The sequence below is a fragment of the Felis catus genome, chromosome C1, assembly GCF_018350175.1.
Source record: "Felis catus isolate Fca126 chromosome C1, F.catus_Fca126_mat1.0, whole genome shotgun sequence".
Classification (NCBI taxonomy): Eukaryota; Metazoa; Chordata; class Mammalia; order Carnivora; family Felidae; genus Felis; species Felis catus.
The window spans coordinates 118,161,798-118,188,898 of NC_058375.1; the positions used below are offsets into that span (position 1 = coordinate 118,161,798).

The 27,101-nt window shown below is 36.3% G+C and overlaps 1 protein-coding gene across 10 annotated transcripts in view; it reads right to left on the reverse strand.

The window, feature by feature from the left end:
- Positions 1-27,101, reverse strand: part of EPB41L5 (erythrocyte membrane protein band 4.1 like 5) — a 150,715-nt gene that overhangs the window by 72,216 nt on the left and 51,398 nt on the right. For 8 of the 10 annotated variants that reach the window (XM_045033643.1, XM_045033644.1, XM_045033641.1 and 5 more), the window contains exons 11-16: positions 24,450-24,519; positions 18,735-18,904; positions 17,465-17,571; positions 15,400-15,427; positions 7,790-7,832; positions 7,229-7,344 (exon numbers count right to left, since the gene is read on the reverse strand). In XM_045033643.1, coding sequence (XP_044889578.1) covers positions 7,229-7,344; positions 7,790-7,832; positions 15,400-15,427; positions 17,465-17,571; positions 18,735-18,904; positions 24,450-24,519 — 534 coding nt within the window. Of the gene's footprint in view, positions 1-2,654; positions 3,719-7,228; positions 7,345-7,789; positions 7,833-15,399; positions 15,428-17,464; positions 17,572-18,734; positions 18,905-24,449; positions 24,520-27,101 lie in introns of those variants that run through there. The other 2 variants (XM_045033649.1, XM_045033648.1) reach the window with 2 other exon arrangements.

Below are 27,101 nucleotides of genomic sequence, written 5' to 3' on the forward strand. Positions count from 1 at the left end.
ATTACTGCTTTCACCATCAGAACATGCTGCACTAATATGGAAAACCATCCCCCCACTTTGTCAGTTTACATCTATGAATACATATGGAAATAAAGGGATCAAAGATGAGGATTAGTCTTCTTATTCCTGTAAAGCCTGTCATCACAATACTCCTCTTCCTCCTGAAACTCAAGACACCATAATCGTCCATTATTTCCACCACCCCCTTCATCTATTTTCCTGTTTTAGCAAGATGGAAAAATGAAATGCATGACATCAGGACACATAAAAGTGATAAAACAAGACTACTAATCAAAATAATCATTAGCATATCAACCAAATAAGTATGTAAAAATCTAGTGAAACAAACTACCATAATCAAGGTCCAGTTCGTTGTTTATCCCATGAAACAAGTCATCTGCGTGTCCTCCATTCAGAAGACATTTCAGTTTTATCTTGATGTTTACAAAGCATCTTTTACATCCTGGACAATTTTGACAATAAAGACTCACCCAAGTGTTATAAACAACATTTCCTGGATCAGCACTTTAAACAAACTTAAAATCCACCTAAAAAGGATCTGAATTATACTGACATTACAGTATTAGAATGTTTGTATACTAGTTGCTTTTTAAAATATAGGCATATACACAGCAGGACAAATATTAAGTTTCTGTTTTTCTCTATATGCCCATTTAAAAGTACAGTGTATCTGTGACTACCCTATCAAGGTCAGAAGGGTTAGACTATACTCAGAGACAGGTAAAAGCCTTTAAGAAACAATAATCACAAGATCTTCTATTTTCATGTGTGAAAGTATGAAGATCACTAGCTTTGCTGTGTTTCTGTTTCTGTTTATAAAAGTGCAGTTGAAACATAGCCAACCTAATTCAAGATGTTAAAAACTATGTTAAATAAAATTAGCCCAAGCACTGAAGTTGAATCACATGGTCCCAGAGCTCTGTGTGGTTGGCTCCTTCTGATCAAAAGGATAGTGACCAACTAAGGTACTTCTAGAGGATATTAGTTCCCTAATCTAGAATGTATGATCACTAGCCCTTAAGGCATAATAAAACGCAAAATATAAATAAGTTGGTGACAATTTATTTAGAATGAATGACCTGTAAATTCTTCATAGCTATGGAAACGTGTATCTTGAAATTACCAGTAACAGGAATTTTCACAATATTTGATATGAAATCCTGGATCATATAGAAACTTATAATAGGCAAATTTAATTCTACTACCACCCAGTCTTAGTCCTTTACTTTCTCCACCCCCGTCCAGTTTCTATTATCCAGGACTTTATAAATGAATTATTATATTAGGTTTTCAAAGAAAATGTAACCATGATGTGATTCTTCCATCACTTAAATGTAACATTACTGATTAACTCAAATTCTATAGAAATGACCACTTTCAATGCAAACTGAAGACCTTACTCTTCTATTATTACAATCCTTCCCCTAATTCCCAAAGTTAAGATTCTGCTAAGGTATATTTGAAGTACGAAAAGTCAAACCTTGGGATTTACTAAAAGACCTAAAAACCTTTATTATTATTATTTCTTTGGTTTCTATACACTCCTTTGGTTTCTATTATAGAAATAGGAAGTTCTTGGGGTGCCTGGGTGGCTCAGTCGGTTAAGCATTTGACTTCAGCTCAGGTCATGATCTCACACTTCATGAGTTCAAGCCCCCGCATCAGGCTCTGTGCTGACAGCTCGGAGCCTGGAGCCTGCTTCAGATTGTCTCCCTCCCTCCCTCCCTCCCTCTCTCCCTCTCTGCCCTTCCTCCACTCATGCTCACTCATGCTCTCTCTCAAAAATAATAAACATTAAAAACAAATTAAAAAAAAAAACTTTTAAAGAAATAGGAGGTTCTTAATCATAGTCACATCCATGAAATCTTCTCCTGAATGACACAAACCAAAGTTTTTGTGCTTAAAATGTTAATTCAAATTCCCTGTTTTAAAGAAAAAAATCACCATCAACAATACCTAACAATTATAATCTGAGCCATGTAAAGTCTAAAACAACTATGAGGAACATACATTAGTGGTCATTTTTAAGCATGTTTTATGATGATAGAATTAGGGAGGGAGCAAGGCTATTTAAGATATGGATCTGTTCCTATTTACAGGTTTACAGGATGTACTAAAGAATACTTTGAACTTCTGTCTCCTTAAAATGATTGTTATAAACTCACAGGCTGAAACTTGCTTTTATATATCTCATTCCTAGGTCTTATTTAATTTTGCTTACTTATATTTCCTATTGACAAGTTGTATGCTATTTGCAACCAACAGTCCAATAATAACGCCCTCTGAAACCTTTGTCTTTGTCTAGCAGAGAGAGATAAGACTGACGCTGGAGGTAAATGGATGGTATATGGGTTAGGTTGTTTATAATAAAGCTTCATTATCTTGAAGTATTATGAATTCTCAGACTATAAAATATCTTCAAACTATTATATACATAGTTTTAAGGTTTGGAAATTGTTAAAATTTCTAAAAAACTATAGGAAGGCAAAAGAAATGCTTCTCTTACATCAATTTCCATTACATTAGAAATGTACTTTTTTTCATGTAACCTGCCTCTATGAATTAAATCAAAGAGCTTGGATAATTACATTCAGAGTTCATGAAGGACAAAAAATAGTAATATATCCAATCCATTTGAAAGTGGTATGGTTTTGGCCTTAGAATTTTATTTTAAGGCCAGATTATGAGGCTGCTGCAAACCTGGGAAATCTATCAGATGCATAAGATGAAAAAAGAAGAGAGAAATATGAAAAGACAAAAGTGGATACATTTTCCATTTTGTACAACCATTCAGCAGTAACGTAACAAGATTCAGTTAACCACTGGTTAACTAGTTAATCATACAAAAGGAAACATTCAGATTTCTCTCTCTCTACATGAATCACATCATTAATGTGACTTCTAGACATTTTGGTAAATTAAAATACTTGCGTTTGTTAAAGACTAAAAGTGCTTTTAATTATAAATTACATTAATTACAATTACAGAATCTTAGGCACTTAACTGAAATTAAGGCATGGGTCACTGTAGGCGTATTAAAAATGGTATAGAAAAGTAGTTTTATCAAAGTATCATCAAAGACTGAAACAGGGTGCCTGGGTATGTTTCCTTCTCAGTGTACGATTACTTCGTCTGATTCTTTTAACTGCAATCTATTTGGATGGCTTGGGTAGGATGATAATAGACAGCTTTTACACAAACACAGCTTTTACACAAACCTTCTCCTGAGACATCTTCTGAGTGATGCATTAACATGTTAAAATCATGAAAAATCTTTCCAAAATTACAATGATATACATACCCTTTCAACACAAAAGCATTTGTCATTATCACTGATGGCATACAGCTTAACATCATTTCCCTTTCACAGAATTATTCAATTACAACCAACACTATGACTAGTGACTCAATATAATTTCTCCCAAATTCTCCTAACGTGACCAATCCTCTATGTATAAAAAATGTATACCATCAATTTGCATGACAAAGAGTTCCAGTATCTAACAGGCTTAACACTCATATCTCAGTCATGGCTGCCTGGCCAGGAAAATGAACATCATGATGGACTCCTGCATTCTTCACATTGTGCTCATGGACAAAGTCAGTGTAGTTTCTATGTGCAGGCTGGGGTGGGGACAAGGCCCTTGTGTTCCACTGGTTTCCACCACGTTGACAGCAGTCACTGGCAGCAGAGAGCCTGGATGGTTGGGGAGTGGGAGGGGAGCACAGTTAGTCTACAGGAATAGGAGAAAATGAATGTGTAAGAGGTAACAAAGGAGAAAGGCAGCGTGACCAGCATGCACCACTGTTATGAGTAGTTATTGATATCTACTCCATGCAATGACATTCAAGAATAAAGGGAGGGGGGAAGACAGAATCAACAGTTATATGTAATAGAAAAGCTCAATATGAAAATATGAATAAGTAATCAGAGTCAGTTAAGTGAATTAAATAGAGGAAATTTCACCGAGAGCAAAACACTCTATCTGTCCCTGATGCTGGTATCAAAATCAAAGGTAGAAATGTTGTTTGAAGTTCTAATGAAAAGGAAAAAAATATTTATAACTGACTTCACTCAGATATTTAAAAGGACAATCTGGGGTGCCTGGGTGGGTCAGTTAAGCGTCCAACCCTTGATTTCGGCTCAGGTCATGATCTCACAGTTCATGAGATGGAGTCCCGTGTTTTGCTCCGCACTGACAACGAGGAGCCTGCTTGGGACTCTGTCTCCCTTTCTCTCTGCCCCTTCCCTGGCTCATGCTCACACACTCTCCTCCCCACCCCCCCCCCCCCCGCCAAATAAATAAATAAACATTTTAAAAAATAATAAAATACAAGGACAGTTCTAAATTACGGATAAAGGCACACATAGAAAAGGGCAACTGTGAGAATTATTCCCCAAATTAAGGGATTTCACAAAACTGAAACTCAGGAAACAAAATTCCACAACTACCTTCAGAGGCCATGTAATTTTACATCAATGTTTCCAATTAACAATGGAGAATTACTATTCCTTCTATAATCAAAGTTCACAGGACCTCAGAAAAAAATTCAACAGGTACAGATAATGTGATGAGACTATAAAGCCCCTCCAAGGAACAGTTTAGTAAGTATATTAAGAAACCTTTTATCACACAGTGCTATAGAACAGACCTGCAGAACTATGAGAATGAAGCATGCATACAAGCAGTTCCTGGTTAGAAATAACCAGAGTCCTCCAGTAGAAAGAAAACATTTGTCACGGTTCAGAAGATCAAGGTTTTTCAACACAGCAATAAGGGCAGCACATATTTAAGACAATTACAAAGAAAAAAAAAAATCATCCCAATTATAAAAGAGGTCTAGACTTTTAAACTAAAACTAGACTTTTAAATACGACACTTTTCTAACTGAAACATGAATCTTCACCTTTCTTTCCTTAGGGAAATTGAAAAGAAATTAGCTAAAAGGATTTTAGAATAAATTTGAACTTTTTTTTTTTTTTTTTACAATAAAATCATCTTTTCTTCAACCGATATACAATTTGTTCATCAAATCTATCCCATAAAATTCATGACCCTCAACACACAGACTCTGAAAACTTAGGACATTAAATTAGGTTTATGTTCTCCCCAATATATGCAAGATTTCGCAAATATTATTCGATTTTGTTTTTGTTGTTTATAAATGGTTTAAATGGGTTTAAAATACATAAACTGTTTCTCAAAAGGTGATACTCTAAATAATCAAGACTCTAAATATCTACATTACCGATTATCAAATCATTTACTGAAATAATGGTGCCATTTAGAACATACTAGCAAGAGAAAGCTAAAGAACTGAATGTGAAATAGGTTTAGATTAAAATGGTTAAAATTTATCTACCTGATTATAGTCTATTATTCTGCCCAATTGTTCAAATCTAGGGAGCATTTCCAAATTTTATTAACTTATCACTTTCTAAAGGAGGACTGTTTTATATTCACTTAAAAGCATTAAAAACAAGCAAAGCATGCAGAAACAAAAAGTGAAATAGAAAATGCACTTTAAATTCAGGCTGGGGAATCCATTAGCTCCAAAACAGATCAGTTGTGTATTCAGTTCCACGCCACTGCTGACATACACTGAGACTCATTAGGTTTTCAGGATCATCATTTTACTCCATTTCAGCAAAGGAGGTCTCAGCACAAGTAAATGAAGGAAGGACATATAGCTCCAAATTTTTCATTTCCCTTGAAATTCAATACTCTCAGATTCAGTATTGTCTATTTCTAAAGGTTGTATCAAAGGAACTTAGGGCCTAATGAATCAAATTAAACAGATTTAAATATGTGCCCATGAAAATCAGAAAACTCAATAAAGATTTAGTGTCATAAAATAGTATGGAAAAAAAAAAAACACCAGAAAACAAAAAAACCAGACTCTCATTCCATATTAGTATAAAAGGTAAGCATGTATTAAGGCAGTTCTTTTATAGTTGAAGTCTCAGTACTGGTTTCCTTGCCAACAGACTTGGTGTTAATATCAAGGCAATAAAACATAGCTGCTTACTGGAGCTGTGTGTTCAGTAAGAAACTGAAGAACTGTTTCTAATGGCTTAAAAAAATAAAGACTAAAATCTGATATTTAGAAGCCTCACTGTTTATACTTGAAGTGTGTGTCCACATGCACACACATACACAAAGTTCTCCTACCATACTCTCAGGTAAAAGGAAAAGGGGGGGGGGGAAGGGGGGGGGGAAATTCCCTCAATCTCAGAAAGTAATCAAATTATTTGGAACTGAGGTAAAAATATGCCCAACCATGAAGAGCAAAGCACCTTGCAAGTTAGTTAAGCCAAAATAACAGTGAAAAACAATTACATAGCAAAGACTGAAAATAATCACCAACCACTGTTGACCCACCACCATGAAGGAAGAACTGGTTGCACAGAAAGCTGACCAAAACCTTGAGATCACCACAGAAACTCATTAGATTTCAGGTATAAATAAACTAAGAGCAAGAGAAAAAAAGAGAAAAATCCTATAAATTATCAAGGTTCATTTCACAGACATACAACTTGAACAGATGATGCAACCAACATGACCACTTAATCAAATAATTCCCTACGAACCCTCCAAGCCACATATATTTATTTGGGAAATAACGAACCCTACTGATTACAGTCCAATAAGCCACAAAGTATTCATATTTGTGTATGAATCTAAAAAAAGACCCTGGAAATCTAAGCAAATGAAAGATCTTCTCTGTCATCAGATTCTCTCTCCAATCCCCAAAATGGAGTATTTCATGCTTTATTAGATTAGAATCATGTTTCCCTTTTGGCTTTATCTTCAGTCTCTAATGAAAAAACTCATCCAAAACAGTAGCGTTATGTTGTGTGGAATAACATATAACAAACACATTTTCTTTATGGATCCGGAAAAGGTTCTACTGGACTAGCACTGAAGTCGTTTCAAACAGAGAACCAGCCATCAGTCTCCCAATCATACTAACCAAAATAAGGAGAGCTGACCAATGTTTTTCAATTAAATAACTGCATTCCATTCTTCACTTATATCCCTTGTTTTCCCAATTCCATTCTGACTGTTCAATAATATGTTTCTGTTCAGCTTACAAATATGAATAATTTGCTTTCAATCATTTAACGTGTTCTAAGATTATGGGTTGGGAATTTAGAATACATTAAGCAAGTAACATTTTATTCTGGTTTAAGGAGTTAACAAACCATTTCCTGTCATGCTGGTCTGTTCCAGGATTCCTTGGAAGATTCTCTATCTCTGCCAGCACAGGACCAGAGGGAACAGAAGGAACCACAGGTAGAGTAGATTTCACAGCCCAAGCCTTTGGACAGAAATTATAAAAATCATCTATTTTACTTACACAAAAGACTTCGTCACCTATAAACAGAACATTAAAATGGAATACTATCTACATATTGAACAAATAAAGTGTAAACAAATGCTTGAATGTTATAGACTACCTTAGAGATAACAATAATCTATCTAAAAGATCTATCTCTAAAAGAGATAAATAATAATCTATCAGTGTCTTCTTCATTTTATAGGATTTACAGGAACAGAAAATGTTCTATAGGATACCTGTCCCATTTATAACATCATAGATAATAAAATAACAAAGGGTTTCATTTTTGAGCCACTTTACAGATAAGAAAAACACACAAAACTTTCCTGAAGTTATACCACTATGAAAATTCAATTAATAATACCACTATATGTCATAATTAACTACAGTGTTCTAGTGCTTTAGAAGCTTAAGATGATCTTACCTGTTGGGAGCCATTACTCTGAGTTGAAACATTATTGTGAACACTGAAATGGGGAAAAACATCTATTAAAAAACCATATATAAAATTCTAGGGCTTCACAATGTAAGATAACACATACACTAATGAAAGTAGCTTTATTTTTAAAGACATTGATTGTTTTGTTGCAAATAAAGAAAAAATTACTGTTGGTTCCAAAACTAAGAATGTAAGATGCTCAGAAAACATTTGCTTTCGTAGACAAACACTTGTTTTTCTATGATCTGCTCATCTGAGATTTGTATATACCTGTATTTTAACTGTGCTTTAAATGTGTAGTTCACTACTAATCTTATTCATTGGACAGGATCTGTCAAAGATAGCAAAATGAAGAGCAGCACAAATGATTCCTTAAATTCAAGGCATTAAGCACAAATATCCACATAAACTTATTTGTGCCGCTTCTTTTGTATATTCACACCCTCTCACAAGATCTTCCAGTGTCATCAACAGCTCAGCATTTTATAACCCAAAAGACCTTAGTACAAACTTAAAATTAGAAACCCTTCTGTATACTTTCTGCTCCAAATAACTTATAAATGTGTCTTTAAATTTTTAGCTTAGGCTGTACTCATTTCCCTGCTCCATCCCTTCCCCCCCAAAAGCACTTAAAAACCCCAATCTTGGGGTGCCTGGGTGGCTCAGCTGGTTAAGCGAGCAACTTTGGCTCAGGTCATGATCTCACAGTTCGTGAGATCAAGCCCTGCATCAGGCTCTGTGCTGACAGCTCAAAGCCTGGAGCCTGCTTTAGATTCTGTGTCTCCATCTCTCTCTGCCCCTCCCCTGCTTGTCTGTCTCAAAAATAAATAAACATTAAAAAAAAATAATAATAAAAAAATAAAAACTCCAATCTATAACAAAATAAAAACAAACCTCAGAGCAACTTAAAAAAAATTCAATAAAATAACTCAAAAATGACATATTATCACAACAAAACAAGGGAAAAAAAAGAGTTTACTAACTTCACACTTTCTTTTTTTTTTTTTTTTTTAATTTTTTTTTTCAACGTTTATTTATTTTTGGGACAGAGAGAGACAGAGCATGAACGGGGGAGGGGCAGAGAGAGAGGGAGATACAGAATCGGAAACAGGCTCCAGGCTCTGAGCCATCAGCCCAGAGCCTGACGGACCGCGAGATAGTGACCTGGCTGAAGTCGGACGCTTAACCGACTGCGCCACCCAGGCGCCCCAACTAACTTCACACTTTCTAACATCTAGCATAAGCATACTTGCATCCTGAGGTAAATAATTCAACTAAGGCAACTGAAAAATATATTCAAAATAATGTATGTATGTACGTATGTATGTATGTGTATACATATATATACACACACATATATATGTATATGTGTGTGTATATATATTTACATACATACATGTGTATGTGTATATGTATGTTTACATACAACTATATGCATAAAATTCCTTGAAAGTGAGAAAATAATTTACAGATTTAACAAGAACACTATGTCCCAGGAAAAGGAGATAGAGAGTTAAATGCATTCAACCAATTATTATTAAAATACTGACTTTCAAGGATAAGGAAAGAATACTTAAGGTACTCCAAGAAAATTAAAAGGAAATCACTGCCAGTATCTGGCTGGCATAGACTTCTCCATAGCAATACTCAGTATCATACCCAGCCACAATGTCATTCTAGTAAAAGGAAACATGCAAAGCTTCTCAAACCCAACTCTTAATACAATATCTAAGAGCCTTTCTTAAAGGGGTGAGAAGAAAACAAAAACTATCTGATGAAAGGCAACAAATTAAGAAAAGATCTCAAGAATGAAGAGCCCTTGCTAAAAGACTAGGTAATGAAAAGTGAACCCATTTTATAGCTTATCATTTTATTACCTACATCTCTATTACAAGTTGAGTCACCAGAACTTGCACTAGCATTGACTGGGTTCAAATTCAAGCCGTGCCACTACCACTAGCTAGTTCTGCTCTCTAAACTTAAGGTTCTTCATCTGCGTGAAACTGTTACAGGAGGATTAAATGCATTAATATTAGCAAAACACAAAACTGACAAAAAAAAGCTTTAAAAAAAATACTAGTTAGTGTGTAACTGTTGTCAAGACAATCGTAAAGTATATACTTGTCAGGTACGATTTCTTTTGACTAATGCTACTGTTCCCAGAACACATTATGCTGGTTTAAGTAACCATAATCCCAAATATTATGAAATCTCATCCAACCTGCTTGGCTGGATGATCCCCTTGGTTACTCTTTGAAGCTTTTTCTCTAACTGAGAATAACTCCAGCAGGTGATGAATAAAGATGAATAATAACATTAAAAAAAGTACTTATAATAAGTGATCTTAACTGGATCATAGTTCCTGGTTTCTAAAAATTTGAAATGTAGAAAGCACTGTTTTCTCATAATTACATTCTTTCACTTCCACTAATATAAAAGTGAAACACTTCTCATTACTGACTTTATCCCAGTTTCCCCTTTCAAAGAACACCTACAATAACTGACCCCTTTTGCTCCTATACTCTGTATTCATCATTTCCTCTACCATTTTTTCTTTTCCTTTCTTTTCTTTTCTTTTCTTTTCTTTTCTTTTCTTTTCTTTTCATCTTCAAGATTGTCTGCTAAACCTGTACAAAAAGTACCAATCACTGCAATGTGGACTATCCTTTAAAATGTCACCTCTTCTTAGGATACTCTATATTAGTCAAGGCTCATGGGGAATAGTTTGGAGATAAAATAGTACAAGGAAAACGACTGACATCAGCCAATTTAAAAACCTGTTACTCAAATAGGCACAGTACAAGGTCAAGAAGCTTTTTAGGTCAAATAGCTATGCTTTTTCAAACAGTCCTGTTTTCCATGGTTCACTGGAGCAAAACCGTTCATGCAAACAGAACTACAAGGGCAAGAATGAAAGGGTATTCATGCCAGTCCAAACTCAGGTCCTCTCAAGCAGTGTTATGTAGACTGGTAAATAACCTTCAGGAGAGCTGGGTCCCCCTCTACATTTAATTTCTAAAAGCTTATTACAAAAAATAATAAAAATAAAATATCATTATTTAAGTATCTCATTTCTGGTGCAGTTTCCAGAGCCAAAAGCATTATTCAAGGAAAGAAAAGAAAATTTTGTCATTAAAGTTAAATTAATCTAAATTCTAGGAAAGAGATTATAAAGCTATACTCAAGTTTTGGGTCAGAAACGTGTATTTCAAAAAATTTTTAAAGAAGGATAAATTCTTGCAAATAAAAACCTTAATTTCAACTACATATTATTGCTTGAATACTTTTACATTTCTGCTAAATTCACTAGGTTGTCATCTTTATTTTAAGCTCTAATATGCTGTACTAGCCTCTTTTTCAGGTTAAATAAGACATGATTCATTAAACAAAAAACAAATAAAATAGTTTAAAAAGTACAGAATGCCTCTAAAATTGCTCCATCATCTTTCTTAAAAGCATAGCTTATAAATAACTACAATGAAAATAAAAGTACAACTCATGAAAAGCAGAAAATTGTTTTTTCCCTAATTAAAAATTCACAATAGAGAAAATCACTTACTTCCTCCTTACTCTATTCATTTATTTATATTTAACAACCTACCGACAGCTAAAGAAACATCAGAAGAATCCTTATCCAAGAAGCAGAGTATTTTTTTTTTTCAACGTTTATTTATTTTTGGGACAGAGAGAGACAGAGCATGAACGGGGGAGGGGCAGAGAGAGAGGGAGACACCGAATTGGAAACAGGCTCCAGGCTCTGAGCCATCAGCCCAGAGCCTGACGCGGGGCTCGAACTCCCGGACCGTGAGATCGTGACCTGGCTGAAGTCGGACGCTTAACCGACTGCGCCACCCAGGCGCCCCAGAAGCAGAGTATTTTTATGGTGAATCACTAATCAGCCTGACTCTACTGGCTTTCTAAGTGTGGAAGGAAGGGGAAAAACTGAATAGGACATCTCAAGGAGAGGCTGGCCATACTCAGCACCCCACAACAAATAATTTCCACTTCTGAAGAAGCTCTAGTCACACATCTGCCATATAAGAGTAGACAAGTTCAAAAGAGTTAATTAGATTTACAAGTACATCCTGAATCTGAGACACTCCAAGAGACTGGCACATAATAATAGTTGAAAAGCATTATGTGAAACTATACACTGTAATATACACTATTAAAACTGAGTCATCAAAAGTAGGACTTCTAGAATGGTGGTTTGAGGACCCTTCCCGCCTGTGAAACAAACATTTTAGCTGGTGAAAATTATTAAAAAACAATCATTAAAAAGCATACATCAGTGAATAACCTTTTATTCAAGGAAATCTACTTAATCTCAGAGCTGAGTCTGGCATTTGAGCCACAATTTGTTCCCCTTCCCCATTCCCCCAAGTTCAATGTGGTGGAAGCTTTACTTCACGTGAATGCAGCCAAGAAGACAGAGCTCTCTCCAGGCAATCCAGACTTTAAATCAGCTATTTTAAAGATGTTCAAGAATGAAAAAACCAAATCTAAAGAAGTAAGTTGGGAACACTGTCTCCATAAAAAGAAAATATCACTTGGGGCATCTGAGTGGCTCAGTCGGTTAAGTGTCTGACTTTGGCTCAGGTTATGATCTCATGGTTCATGAGTTCGAGCCCATATCGGGCTGCTGTCAGCACAGAGCCTGCTACAGATCCTCTGTCCTTCTCTCTCTGGCCCTACCCCACTCACATGTGCATGCTGTCTCTCTCTCAAAAATAAATACACCTTTAAAAAAAATGAAAGTATTTCAAAGTGTATAAAAAAAGATAATACCATTAAACAGAGAATTTACACATAAGAATCAAACAGAAATTCTTGAGTTGAAATGTACAAGAACTGAAATTTAAAAATTCAGTGAAAGACACAACACCAGGTTTGAGCAGGTTGAAGAATCAATGACTTGAAGACAGGTCAACTGAGATGATCTAGTCTGAGTAACAGAAAGAAAAAGAATGAAGAAAAATGAACAGAGACTCCAGTACCTGTGGGACACCATCAAATGTAGCAACGCGCATGTGATGGGAGTCCCAGAAGAGGAAAGGAACAAAAAGATAATCTGAAGACATAATCGCTGAGAACTTCCCAAATTTGATAAAAATAATATACCAGGGGAAAGCAACCAGAAGAGGGGTCCCTGGGTGGCTCAGTTGGTTGAGCTTCCAATTCTTGATTTTGGCTCAGGTCATGATCTCATGATCATAGGACTGAGCCCCACAACAGGCTCCACGCTGGTTGTGAAGCCTGCTTAAGAGTCTCTCTCCCTAACCCTCTGACCCTCTCCCACTCATACACACATGCACTCTCTCTCTCCCTCAAAAAATAATAAAAAATAAAGTCAGACACTTAAAAAACAAAAAGAAAAAAAGAGAGAGAAAAGCAACCAGAAGAGAACTGGACTGTCAATACTTGTATCAAACTTCAAAACAAAAATTTACTAAAGGGCACATCCAGCGTGGCATGCTTTTGTGGGCCTTCAGTCGAGCAGACCCAGTGCGGTCGCTGAGCCCCGCTGCCTCCGATCACCTGCTGTAGACTTGGCTGCACCATGGAGCACCTTGACAAAGCAGCGCTAAATGCACTACAGCCGCCCGACTTCAGAAATTAAAGTTCAGGGGTGTCTGGGTGGCACAGTTGGTTAAGTGACTGACTTTAGCTCAGGTCATGATCTCATGGTCCGTGAATTTGAGCCCCGCGTCAGGCTCTGTGCTGACAGCTCAGAGCCTGGAGCCTGCTTCAGATTCTGTGTCTCCCTCCCTCTCTCTCTCTCTCTCTGTTCCTCCCCTGCTTGTGCTCTCTGTTTCTCAAAAATAAATAAATGTTAAAAAAAGAAAAAAGAAAAAAGAAAAAAATGAAAGTTCATTAGCATCTACCCTGAAGACGCTCCTGTTCTTCACAGCTTTAATGATGACTGTACCTCGTGGGTTGTATTTCACGACTAAATCTTATGCTTTTGAAGGCGCCTTTGGGATGTCCAATAAGGACAGCTATTTTTATGTTGCTATTGTTGCGGTGGTCATCATCCATGTGGTGTTGGTCCTTTTGTTTATGTGGCCTGGAATGAAGGCTCACGACAGTGGCGTGAAGACAAACAGGATTAAATCGAACATCACCTTTTGATAGCATTAAATTGATTTTTTAAAATGGTTAATGCGCCTGGGATATTGATGATTTCAATAAAGTTGAGGCCATGTTAAAATCAATAATAATAATTTTAAAAAATAAAACAAAAAAATTACTAGAGAAAAAGAGTGACAGTTTATAATAAGAGAGTCAAACAATTATAAATATATATGCACTTAACAAAAGCCCCAAACTGAAAGAATTGGAAGAGAGAAATACACAACTATGCAACAGTAATTGGAGGTTTCACAACCTTACTCTTAATAATGGATAGAATTAGGAAAAAGGTCAACAATGAAATAGAAGTCCTGAGCAGTATTACACCAAGTAGACCTAACAGACATTTACAGAACATAACATTCAATAACGGCAGAATATCCATTCTTCTCAAGTGCATATAGACCATTTTCTGGAATAAGCCATATGCTAAACCATAAAACAAGTTTCTTTATAAGGATCAACATCATACAAAGTATGTTCTCTAACCATGTGGAATAAAAGCACACACACAAAAAAAATAAGAGAGGAATAGTTAAGATATTCACAAATATGTGGAAATCAAGGAACTCATTCCCAAGTAATCAACGGGTCAAAGAAGAAATCAAGAGAAACAGGAAAATAATTTGGGATAAATGAAAATACAATATACCAAACTTACAGAATGTGATTAAAGCAGCGCTTGGAAGAAAATCTATAGCAATAAATGTTATGTTAAAAAAGAATAAAGACCTCAAATAACCTAATTTCGCACCTTAAGACACTAGAAAAAGAAAAGCAAACTAAACCTAAAGCAAGCATAAGAAATGAAATAATATAGCAGAGAGAAAATCAATAAACTTGAAAAATGAGTAAGAATCAATGAAACCAAAAGCTGGTTCTTTGAAACAGCCTACAAAATGGACAAACTTTTACCTAAACTAACCAAGGTGGGGGGGATGGGGAGGGGACCCTCAAATTACTAAAATTAGAAATGAATGAGGAGGGGTGCCTGGGTGGCTCAGTCAGCTGAGAGTCTGACTCTTAATTTTGGCTCAGGTCATGATCTTATGGTTCGTGGGTTCAAGCCCCGCATTGGGCTCTGCACTGACGGCAAAATGTTAGTGAGCCAAATCCAGCAACATGTAATATAAAGAATTATACAAATAAAACTTTGTTCTTTGAGCTCCCTGTGTGCAAGAATCCTAATTTATTCATCTTTATATCCTCAGTCACAGGCCAATAACAAACGTAGGTCATTCTCATTATAAATAGTATATCCACCCCCCAACCCAGTCTTTATTTCTAAACTGCTTTATTTTTCTTTGTCAATTTTATCTGGCATTACATCTGTTCCCTGCTATATTCCCAATGCTAAGGAACAACTTAATACGTTGACAGGTCTTCAACAAGTATTTGTTTCATTAATGACAGCAACTACATGAATTCTAAAACATGTTCCTAAGTTGTAAGACACTACTCACCTGAATTCTTCAGGTTTTGCTGTACTTGCTGACATGGGGAAAAAAAGAAAAAGAAAAGAAAACATCCCATTAGTTTCCTCTTATATGGTAAGCTGCTTCACTATTCATAAAAGTAAATCTGGACTGGTTGTTTTAGGTTTGTTTATTTATTTTGAAAGAGAGAGAGGGAGTAAGCAGGAGCGGAGCAGAAAGAGAACAAGAAAGAGAATCCCTAGCAGGCTCCCCGCCATCAGTGCAGAGCCCAACTCAGGGCCTGAACCCATGAACTGTGAGATCATGACCCGAGCTGAAACCAAGAGTCAGATGCTTAATCACACAGGCACCCAGGACTGTTTTTTCAAGCCATGTTTCCCAACTATAGATTTAAAAACCTTCCTTTAACAAAATGTTCTAGGATTCACATCACTAAAATCAATAGTGACAATTATTTCCATTTTAAAAATAAAGCAATAAAATAAATACCATCTTCTTTTAAAACAGAACCACCTGCAAGCTTCTTAGAGTGAGTTATGTGACAACAAAATAGAACATGAGAGGTAACTCAGGGTTTTGAACCATCACAAACTAAAATGGTCTCATTAACAGCTATATATTATTTGATTTATAGCCACAAAACTTATGAATATAAATCAGTTTTTTAAGTCAGCCATCAGATCATGTTACTGGACAACTGGGATGACCCTAACATCAGATATGCTTAAAATTCAATCTGTATTTTGATACAAACTCAGATTCAAAACCAAACACAAGTTTTAGTTTAAAATCAAGCTTTTTATTACATAAATGTACAATAAATTTAAACGCTATTTAACAGAATCTTATTATAATGTTATACGAAATAACATTTTTTAAGTTTATTTTGAGAGCGAGACAGAGGGAGCACATGCACGTGCATGTGCACAAGTGGGGGAGGGGCTGAGAGAAAAGAAGAGAGAATCTCAAGCAGGTTCTGCACTGCTGGTCCAGAGCTGGACTTGGGGATCAAACCCACAAACATGAGATCATGACCTGAGCTGAAATCAAAGAGTTGGACGCTCAATCAACTGAGCCACCCAGATGCCCCTTGGCATAATTTTTACTTAAAATGTATTCATCGTAAACCAGTGGTTTTTTTTTAAAGTTCCTAAAGACATTTGAGAGATTTTTTTTTTTTTTTTTAGGTAAACTCCACACCCAGCATCGAGCCCAACTCAGGCTTGAACACAAGACTCAGATCAAGACCTGAACTGAGACCAAGAGTCAGATGCTTGGGGTGCCTGGTTATCTCAGTCAGTTAAGCATCTGACTCTTGATTTCAGCTCAGGTCATGATCTCAGGGTTTGTGAGATCGAGCCCAGCGTCGAGCCCAGCATCAGGCTGTGCGCTGACAGCACAGAGCTGGCCTGGGATTCTCACCCCCTCTCTCTGTCCTTCCCTTGTATGCGTGCTCTCTCTCAAAATAAATAAACAAACAAACAAAAAGATGCTTAACTGACTGAGCCAGCAGGCGCCCTGAGAGATTATTACGAATGCAAAAATCAGGAAGTCAAAAAGGGAAGGGAAGGTGTTAATCTACAGAACTAAAATAGCACAAACAAAAACTGAACACATTCTGGGGCGCCTGAGTGGCGCAGTCGGTTAAGCGTCCGACTTCAGCCAGGTCACGATCTCGCGGTCTGTGAGTTCGAGCCCTGCGTCAGGCTCTGGGCTGATGGCTCGGAGCCTGGAGCTTGTTTCCGATTCTGTGTCTCCCTCTCTCTCTGCCCCTCACCCGTTCATGCTCTGTCTCTCTCTGTCCCCCCAAAAATAAATAAACGTTGAAAAAAAAATTAAAAAAAAAAAAAAACTGAACACATTCAAAATAGTGTCTGAACTGGGATTAACACAAAGTTTAACCTCAGCAACAACATAAGCAATTTTTCCATTTTCTTATATTGATTCTGTCATAACCAAAGTTAATTAACAAGGGCACTTTAGTTGACTGGAATAAGCTTAAGGTTCAGATAACTTCCTTTCAAGTAAACAATACCAGCACACAACGGACTGTCAAGGAAGAACTGTCCTTTGAAACAGGACTGCATCTCACCTTTCATTTGTAGAGTTCGTCGAGAATATCGTTTGCTGGGTCTTCTTTCAAAAGATGTTGATCTTCTTGCTTTATTGGTTTTTGTGGTCTGATACTCCGTTTTCCCACTAAAATAAATGAGGCATATTAACAAGAATAAGAGAATTTGAGGCCTACAGTAATCAGATACACATGAGAAAAAGTCTATATTAAGACTATCCTTAAAAGAACCCGCCTGAGCTTCATCCTGAAGGAACTACTACGAACAGGCTTGATGTCTGTCTTTACCACATCATTCTTCTTCTACTCTTTAGGCTTGTGCGAAATATGCAACGTACAAATTATATTGTTTTTTTTCTTAAACATACATATAACTAAGAATATACTAAGTTTGGAATATCTGTACTCTTATGCAACTCTTTTCCCCTCCTTATTCATTTACCTCATGCAAAATATGCAATTAACTCAAGATTTTCTGTTATTTATTCTAATTGTGATACATTTTTCAGATAATTTTCCAGAAATATTTAAAACTATTTTCCCATTCTCTTTGATTTGCATTTAAATTCTGTTAAGAAAATGCCTCCTCACTTTTAATATAGGTAGAATAGAGCTCTACTTACATGAATCCCACCCACACAATCAACTATCAACAATATGGAATAGTATCCATTCCTACTTTAAATCACAGTGACTCTCATGACATGCTGAAAACTCCTAATGATCTACTCTCAGGTAAACCAAAACATTTCTAATTTATGACCAACACACAAGGAGTCTATAAAAATAACTTCATTTTTATAAAGGACCAGAAACGTTACTCAGATGCATTTCCCACTCAGCGCACAATACCTTTTTCTATATGGTATTCAGCTAATGGATGGAGACTCTTTAAAAACTCTTATTATATGAATTTAAATGGACGATTAATATATAAAGTAAATGTCAAGAGGGATACAGAATCCATTATATCATTACAATGTTTTATTGGCTATTCAAGAAACTACAACCACGCTGTCAGCGTGGAGCCTGCTTGGGATTCTGTCTCTCCCTGTTTGCTCTCTGTAGCTCTCAAAATAAATAAAAATAAACTTTAAGAAAAATGAAATTACAACCAATAACAATACTACTTTGTCTTTTAATCTGGCCAGTGGAAAACATTGGAAACCACTTTGTTTCTATGCCTTGGTTTCTACATCTGTAAAATGAGAGGTCAGCCTAAACTTTTTGCTTTATGAAAGAACAGATATTCTTTCATATGAAAATTATGAAAGCAGATATTGACATTCACCTATATCTAAATCGTGATCCTAGTCGAATAAATCCTGATCGATGAGAACTCTTTTGGACTGGGCCTCGGAGGCGAAAGAAGGCATGATGTTCCACAGCACATTTCCATAAATGTTTGCATGCTTTTGGATGATCCAATCTAAAGACAAATGTATGCTCCTGCTCTTTGCCCTGGAAAAAAAAAAAAAAAAAGGATGTAAAGAGAGGTAATTATTAGGTTAAACAGTCCTTTCTGTCCCTTGTTACTCAGCTATAAATACAATCACAGCAATACCAAGAACAGAATAATAAAGCATCTAGTTTGCTCCCGGAAACTAAGACATTCTCTATAGCTACCTACATAAAAAGGCAGAGTTGAAATCAAGCTGTCCACTTTCACAGCCAATATAAAATTATTCCTAAGAGGGTCATCTCTACTTACGTGATCTCATTTCTTAGAGAAACATAAAAATGAGGCTTTATTTGCCATACTTTGGGATAAATATATAATTATCATGTAAAGGATCATACAAGATGTGGCAATATATATCAACAGACTTAAAAAGGTGCATATTCTTTGGGCACCTGGGTGGCTCAGTCAGTTAGGCATTCGACTTCAGCTCAGGTCATGATCTGACAGTTGGTAGGTTCAAGCCTTGTGTCGGGCTCTGTGCTGACAACTCAGAGCCTGGAGCCTGCTTCAGATTCTGTGTCTCCCTCTTTCTCTACCCCTCCCCCACTCGTGCTTCTGTTTCTGTCTCTCAAAAATAAATAAAAATGTTAAAAAAAAAAAAAAGATAAGAAAAAAACGGTGCACATTCTTTGTCACAGTAACCATATTCCTGGGAATCCAAATAATAATTAACATTCATAGGCACTTTTTAAGGATTTCACATGGATTAATACAATGAACAGATATTATCATTAGCTTCATTTCATAGGGAATTGAAGCTCAAGAAATAAAGCCCAAGGTCACAAAGAGGAAATCAGAACCTAACTATTTGTGCTCCAGGACCTGGTTGTAACAATTAAGCTTTACCATCTGTTTAGGGAGAAAGATTTTCTTAAGACCAAAATGTATATCCAAAGATTTTCTTCACAATCTCATTTATAATAGTAAGTATTGCAATAAAACACTAAATGTCCAAAACAAACTATCAGTAAATAACATTAAAAATGATACAAAAAGATAAATGAGGGGTGCCTGGGTGGCTCAGTCGGTTAAGTGTCCAACTTCGGCTCAGGTCATGATCTCAAGGTCTGTGAGTTTGGGCCCCACGTTGGGCTCTGTGCTGACAGCTCAGAGCCTGGAGCCTGCTTCAGATTCTGTGTCTCATTCTCTCTCTGCCCCTCTCCTGCTCACACTCTTTTTCTCTCTCAAAATAATAAACATTAAAAAATTTTTTTAATAAATTAAAAAAAAGATAAATGAATAAAAGATGAATGAATAAATGCACAATTGTTTATTCACACTATAAAATACCATATATAGGTTAAAATGAATGAACTGATATCTACATGGCTACACCTATTTAGGTAAACTAAGGAAACTGCCAAAAATATATATATATATATGATTTCTGTAAATTTCAAAAACAATTCCACCATGTATTATGATGTATTTATATTTGGAAAAAGGAAGTATGAGAATGACACCCTCAAGAATGATGGCTAGCTAGAGGATTATACCTCACTGTACTGAACACAGTTATTTTTTTTTTAGGTTTATTTATTTTTAGAAAGAGCACGAGTGGGGGAGGGGCGCAGAGAGAGAGAGAGAGAGAGAGAGAGAGAGAGAGAGAGAGAGACCGCGCGCGCACACAGGGGAGGGGCAGAGAGAGAGAGGGAGAGAAAGAACCCTGATGCGGGCTCAAACTAACAAACCATGAAATCATGACCTGAGCTGAAATGAAGAGTCAGACGCTTAACCGAATGAGCCACCCAGGTATCTCTGAATACACGGTTATGGTTATGCCAAAAATGTTACTCTAGATGAGTAAAATGGGTATCAGGTTTTCTGATACAACTCTGCAGTACACTTCGAATATTTTACAAATTAAACTATATTTTAAAATGACAATCTATATGTAGTTATTTCATGACCTTGATATAGGCAAAGATTCCTAAATTTGAAGACACAGAAAGTACTGACCACAAAGGAAAATAGTTATAAACTCTATTACATTAAAATTGAAACACTCTACCCAACACATACTATTAAAGGAGTCAAGGCAAGCCAAGAAGAAGATACTTACAACACACAGATCTGCAAAGAACTGATGTCCACAATACATAAGAACTTCAATGAGGAAAAAGAGCACATGACCCAAGAGAAAAATAAGCAAAAGACTTGAACAGCCACTTCATAAAAGAGAATACTTAAATATTAAATATATAAATAAGCACTAAACAAATAGTGATCAGGGGAATGCAAGTGAAAACCACAAAACCATTCTATGAACAGAATGGCTACAAGGAACAATACCAAACATTAGCCAAAAAAGAACAAATGGAACTCTCTTACATTGTGGGTGGGAATGCAAATGTGTATCAACACTTTTGAAAACAGTTTGGCAGTATCCACTAAAACCAAACACATGCATACCCTAGTCTTCAGAGCAGCACTTTTAATAGTGAAAACCAGAACAACTCAACAGTCCATCAACAACAGGATGGATAAATAAGTGCAGTCTATATGTAAAAAGGAGTATTACTGGGGTGCCTGGGTGGCTCAGTCGGTTGGGCGTCCGACTTTGGCTCAGGTCATGGTCTCACGGTTTGTGGGTTCGAGCCCCGCTGGGCTCTGTTTTGACAGCTCAGAGCCTGGAACCTGCTTCAGATTCTGCGTCTCCTCCTCTCTCTGCCCCTCCCATGCTCATGTTCTATCTCTCTCTGTCTCTCAATAATAAATAAACGTTTTTTTTAAAAAAAGGAATACTATGTAACAGTAAGAAGGAGCCTACTATAGCAACCAGCTGCAAGAGGGTGAAGGCTCACAAATATAAATAAAGAGAAGTCAGACACAAAGAGAACAGTCAGGTTTCATTCAGATTGAGTTTAAGATATAAACAAAAACCAGTGTATGGTGGTAAAGTCAGAAGAACAAGAAAATACCTTTGGAGGACTATACCTGGTGGGAGGCACAAAAGTGTATAATTCTAGTAGTATTCTATGTCCCCAACTAGGTGCTGGTCATATAGGTGTTCGTGAAAATCCAACAAGCTGCCCACTGGTTTTTGCACTTATCTGAATGTATATTATACTTCAGTGAAATTGACGAACAAAAATACACACAGAATAAACCATGGAGAAACATATAACCTCAAAGGAGGAAAAACCCTTCCATAATCCATGAAAGACTGATAAATTTGCCTATTTAAATTTTTTTAAAGCATGTGGCAAAAATCACAATAAATAACATTAAAAGATGAACAACTATTAGATACAGTATTTACAATTTCTATGAAAAAGGGCAAAACAAACCAGTAAGAAAAAAGGCCCAATGACAAAATGGGCAAAGGGTATGAATAGAGAGTTTGGAGAAAAGGAAATATAACTAACAAAATATGTGAAAAGATGTTCAGTATCACCCATAAAAACAGAAATACAAATTAAACCTACAGTGAAATTCCATTTTTTACCTTTCAGATAAAAATGTGACAACTCCCTCTGAAGAAACAGGTTTGATCCTTCATAGGATCTCTGTTATCTAGGACAAGTGCACATAACCATCTGAACCAGCAAATCCACCTCCAGGAAACTATCTTACAGATATTTGCCAATGTACAAATTCATGCATATATAGTGAATAAATGTTGAGAATGTATTAAATAATTTAGGGTACATCCACACAGAATACTATGCAGTTTAGTTTGCTTTTTAAGAACAAAGAAGCATTCTACATACAGATATGGAAAATATTCCAAAAGTTATAATGTAAAGTTTAAAAAGGGTTAGTACACAGTCTAAAGGCATGGTAACTTCTGTATAAAAAAGAACAGATACACATATTTGCATGTGTGTGTGTAAAATACCTTCACAAAGATATCCAAGAAGGTAATACTATATAAGATCTAATTTAAAATGCCATCAATTGTAAAATGTGCATTTTATGGCCCAAATAAGAACAAGTGTCACCAATTAAATTATGACCATATTTCCTTATCACAAAGAATTGTATTTTATTCTTCCTGAAAAAATGCCTTTGGATTTCGATACAAATATCATGCAATCACATATGTGCTTACATAAAAAGGAAAATCGTAAAGTAAGTTTTTACATATGAAATCTGCAGCTTCTGACTCATTGTTAACTCATTTGTTGATGATACAATGATCATCCTCTGTGCCATCAGATTTAATTTTTTTTAATGTTTATTTTCGAGAGAGAGACAGAGACAACAGAGTGCAAGTGGGGGAGGGGCAGAGAGAGAGGGAGATACAGAATCCGAAGCAGGCTCCAGGTTCTGAGCTGTCGGCACAGAGCTCGACGCAGGGCTTGAACTCACAAACCATGAGGTCGTGACCTGAGCTAAAGTCAGACACTTAACCAATGCACCCAGGCACCCCAATAGATTTCTTTTTTTTTAAATTTTTTTTTAATGTTTATTTTTGAGAGAGAGAGAAAGACAAAGCATGAGCAGGGGAGAGGCAGAAAGAGGGGGAGAATCCAAAGCAGGCTCGAGGCTCTGAGCTGTCAGCACAGAGCCCAACGTGGGGCTCAAACTCATGACCTATGAGATCATGATCTGAGCCAAAGTCAGATGCTTAACTGACTGAACCACCCAGGTGTCCCCTCAATAGATTTCTTTTTAAAATGCTCTGTTGCCTCTATAATTTCCTTCTAAGCTGGGTGAAAGGGCAATCCTTTGCATTGTCTTAGTAATAAAACTTAGTAATATCACTGTTTCATCTAATTTTCCAAATCTTCTTTTAGGTTTTGCTAAGTAGTCCTTCTCACACATCATTGTGCATACAATTGCTGAACTTGCTTTTATCTATATCCATCTATATGTATATATGTTTTTCAATTTATTTCTTTGCAAGGAATAAAGTTATTATTTTTTTTAGTTCATTCATGATTCTGTGAGCTATGACAAATGGCATGGAGTCTAGGAACTACCACCAAAATCTGGTTATAGAAAAGTTATCTCATTCCCCTAAATTCCCTTTGCTGTTTCTTTGTAGTCAAGCCTCCTCATTCTCCCTAATCCCAAACAGTGATCTGTTCCATTATTATAGGATTGTCCTCCCCAGATCATCATATAAATGAAATCATACAAGTCATAATTTTCTGAGTCTGGCTTTTTTCACCTAGCATAATGCATCTGAGACACATTCATGCTGTGTTTATCAATCGGGAACTAGAGTTAACCGGAAAAAAAAAAAAAAAAAAAAAAAAAGTAAGCCTTAATTGAGAAGATTTTATTAAAGAATATGAGTTTGGAAACCCTTATAAAAGAATAATAGGAGTGCCTGGGTGGCTCAGTCACTTAAGTGTCCAACTCTTGATTTCGGCTCAGGCCATGACCTCACGGTTGTGAGATCAAGCCTGGCATTGGGCTCTGTGCTGGGTATGGAGCCTGCCTGGGACTCTCTCTCTATCCCTCTCTCTCTCTGCCCCTCTCCAGCTTGCATGCACATTCTCCCTCTCTCTCAAAAAAAAAAAAAGAAAAATTAGACTTGAGTTACCACATAACATAGTCATCGTTAAATAAATAATGCAATACAATTCCTACCTGATCATCATCTTCTACAACCACCAGGGTTAATTTATTCTTCTTAAAATCCAACCTGGTTATCTTGGGCCTATAACAATATTAGAACAAAAGCCAGATTTCAAATAATGTCCTCTAAATTAAAATAAAATTTTTGCTGTTATTTCCAGTATATCAATCATCTAACAGCTGAACTGTAAATTGATTAAGAGGGTGTTTACCCTCTTTACCTGTACTGCCCACCAACAAAGCCTCTAATCTAAAAAAATATTTAGGATAACAGAAAAAAAACATTTCAAAAGCAGAATCTCTAACAAAACTGATGCTGCACAAATATCAGACAGTAAAAATGTTACCAAAAAAAAAGAAAATGAAGAAATCCATTTAATACTTTATAGGTTCCCAGCTATGGTACAAGAGATTCCCCAGGCCTAGTGTAGAGCAGCAGCATAGGAACTGGATACAGAAAGACTATAAAGGTTTTCTAAAAGGCATAAATGAAAACAAATTTTTAATTAAGACCTGCAACTTTATTTTCTGTATCAATTTGTTTGAGGAAGTACATCTTTAAAAAAAAAAAAAGAAAAAAGGTTTTTTAAACCTCACTTTATGGCCCCTTTTCCAATTCTATCACCCACCTGTACTGAAATCCTCAACAACCTACCACATGTGAACTTTGCACTTCTGCAAACTGTGAATGTCAAAACAATGAAACTCTCATTCTCGCTAATTTTTAAATATAACTTATACAAAATACAATTGTAAAACATAACTTTTTTACAAGAGTTGTACTAAAATAGTAAGTAAGCACAATAGATGGAGCAGGAGGGGAAGAACTAGCACTCAAGTGTAACAAATACTTACATAAGGCCTATCAAGTGTCAGGTAACCTTCTAGGTGTACTACACGTATTATTTCAACAGATCCTCACAACAACCTTAAGAAGTGGTACAAAAGATGCTTCTAGGTGTACTACACGTATTATTTCAACAGATCCTCACAACAACCTTAAGAAGTGGTACAAAAGATGCTTTCTTCAACTCTCCAGCTACAGCATTCTCTGGCCATGAAGTATGTTCCATCTGCCCACAGGGCAAGCTGGAAGTGTCAGAGAATTAACACTCAAAGACTGGATAAATAAATACCCCAAAGCTCCTTCACCTATCAAGGGACAACTGTGAAGGTATTCCACTCAAGTCTCTCAGAAAGTCCCTAGCATGGATACCTGAATTCCAAAATAAATGAAATCTATCTTCAACTTTTTGAGGGAAAATAATTTTCAAACCTAGAATTCTATTCTCAGCCCAATTACCAAGAAAGCATAAGAGAAGAATAAACCATTTTAAGGCATCCAAGGATTCAAACAATTTATCTCCTACACCCTGCTTTTCTTAGGCAGTTAGTTACCTGAGGATATAGATCAGAAAAAACAAAAGAAAGGAAAATATGGGACGAAGACACAGGATCCTAGCTGAAAAAACAGATGAAAGCTGTAGAGCAGCCTGGAGAGCAGACAATTTCAACGGGAACAGAAAAATCATTTAATGCAACCCTGAGGATCTGAAAGAACGTAAGGATAAGACAAAGGCAGGTAATTTAAAGCATTGCGTGGGGTGTAAGAAACTGAGGGGGAAGCCAAAAACTCCAGGAAAAACAAAAACCTATACAGAAAGAAAATGTAATTCCAGTTGTGAGTTCAAGTATTTCCAGACTGATCAGAAAGAAAGGATCATGACCTAGCTCTATTGTACAACAAACTTTACTGACAGGTGTTTGGACAGGGTTGCATGAAAAGGAAGCCCTTGACAACAGGAGATCCTCCAGAGGTGGCTGCACAAAGCTACCCCCAAAGCAGGGGAGACAGCAAGGGAACTTGTAGGAGAGAAGGGAATCAGAGAGGGGGCTTGGGTTTCTATGCAATGGCATTCAGCAGCAAGCGGGAAGTCTCTAGGTCAGAGAGTTCCAAAGGGCAGTAGTGGTTTGGTGTCTTTTATAGCTACAGGATTTGTCACATCTATGACCAGCTGATGGCAGATATAGTTTATAGGGGGACATGCAAAGCAGGAAGGCTCTAAATGATTAAAAATAAACTTATTGGGCTATATTTAAAGTAACTGGATATATAAGAAATTGAGTTTGGTGCTGGCGGGCTTTGAGCTAACCATCCTGGCATGCTGTGAAGAAGTAAACAACATAGAGGCCCTTTAACTCATGTATATAACACCAGTACAGTGTGAAGTTCTCCACCATTTCAGATACAGGGATAACAATATGAACACTATTTCCTGATTTTCTACTTTTAGAACAAACCAGGCAAGATGTGAAGAACTTTACTATGGCTACGAAATCCAAGTAAAATCTATTCCTTGATAGGAAATGCAAATACAATTTTAAACTATGAGTTAAGTTGGGACCTAAAAAGAGAAGCACAGCTTAAAAGGAGGGGTAAATATTTTCCTCTTACACACCAGGGAATATGGGGTAATATGACTGTGGAACAAGAAGTCCTAAAAGTAGTGATGTAATTAATAACTATACGACATGAGAGTGTCCATGTGAACATTTAATATATGTAGAAATAAAAAATATGTATCAAGAGATGTATATTGACATACCTTGAAACTAATGGAAAAATGGATGGAAGAGTTTTAAAAATTACCCCTGGGGGATGGG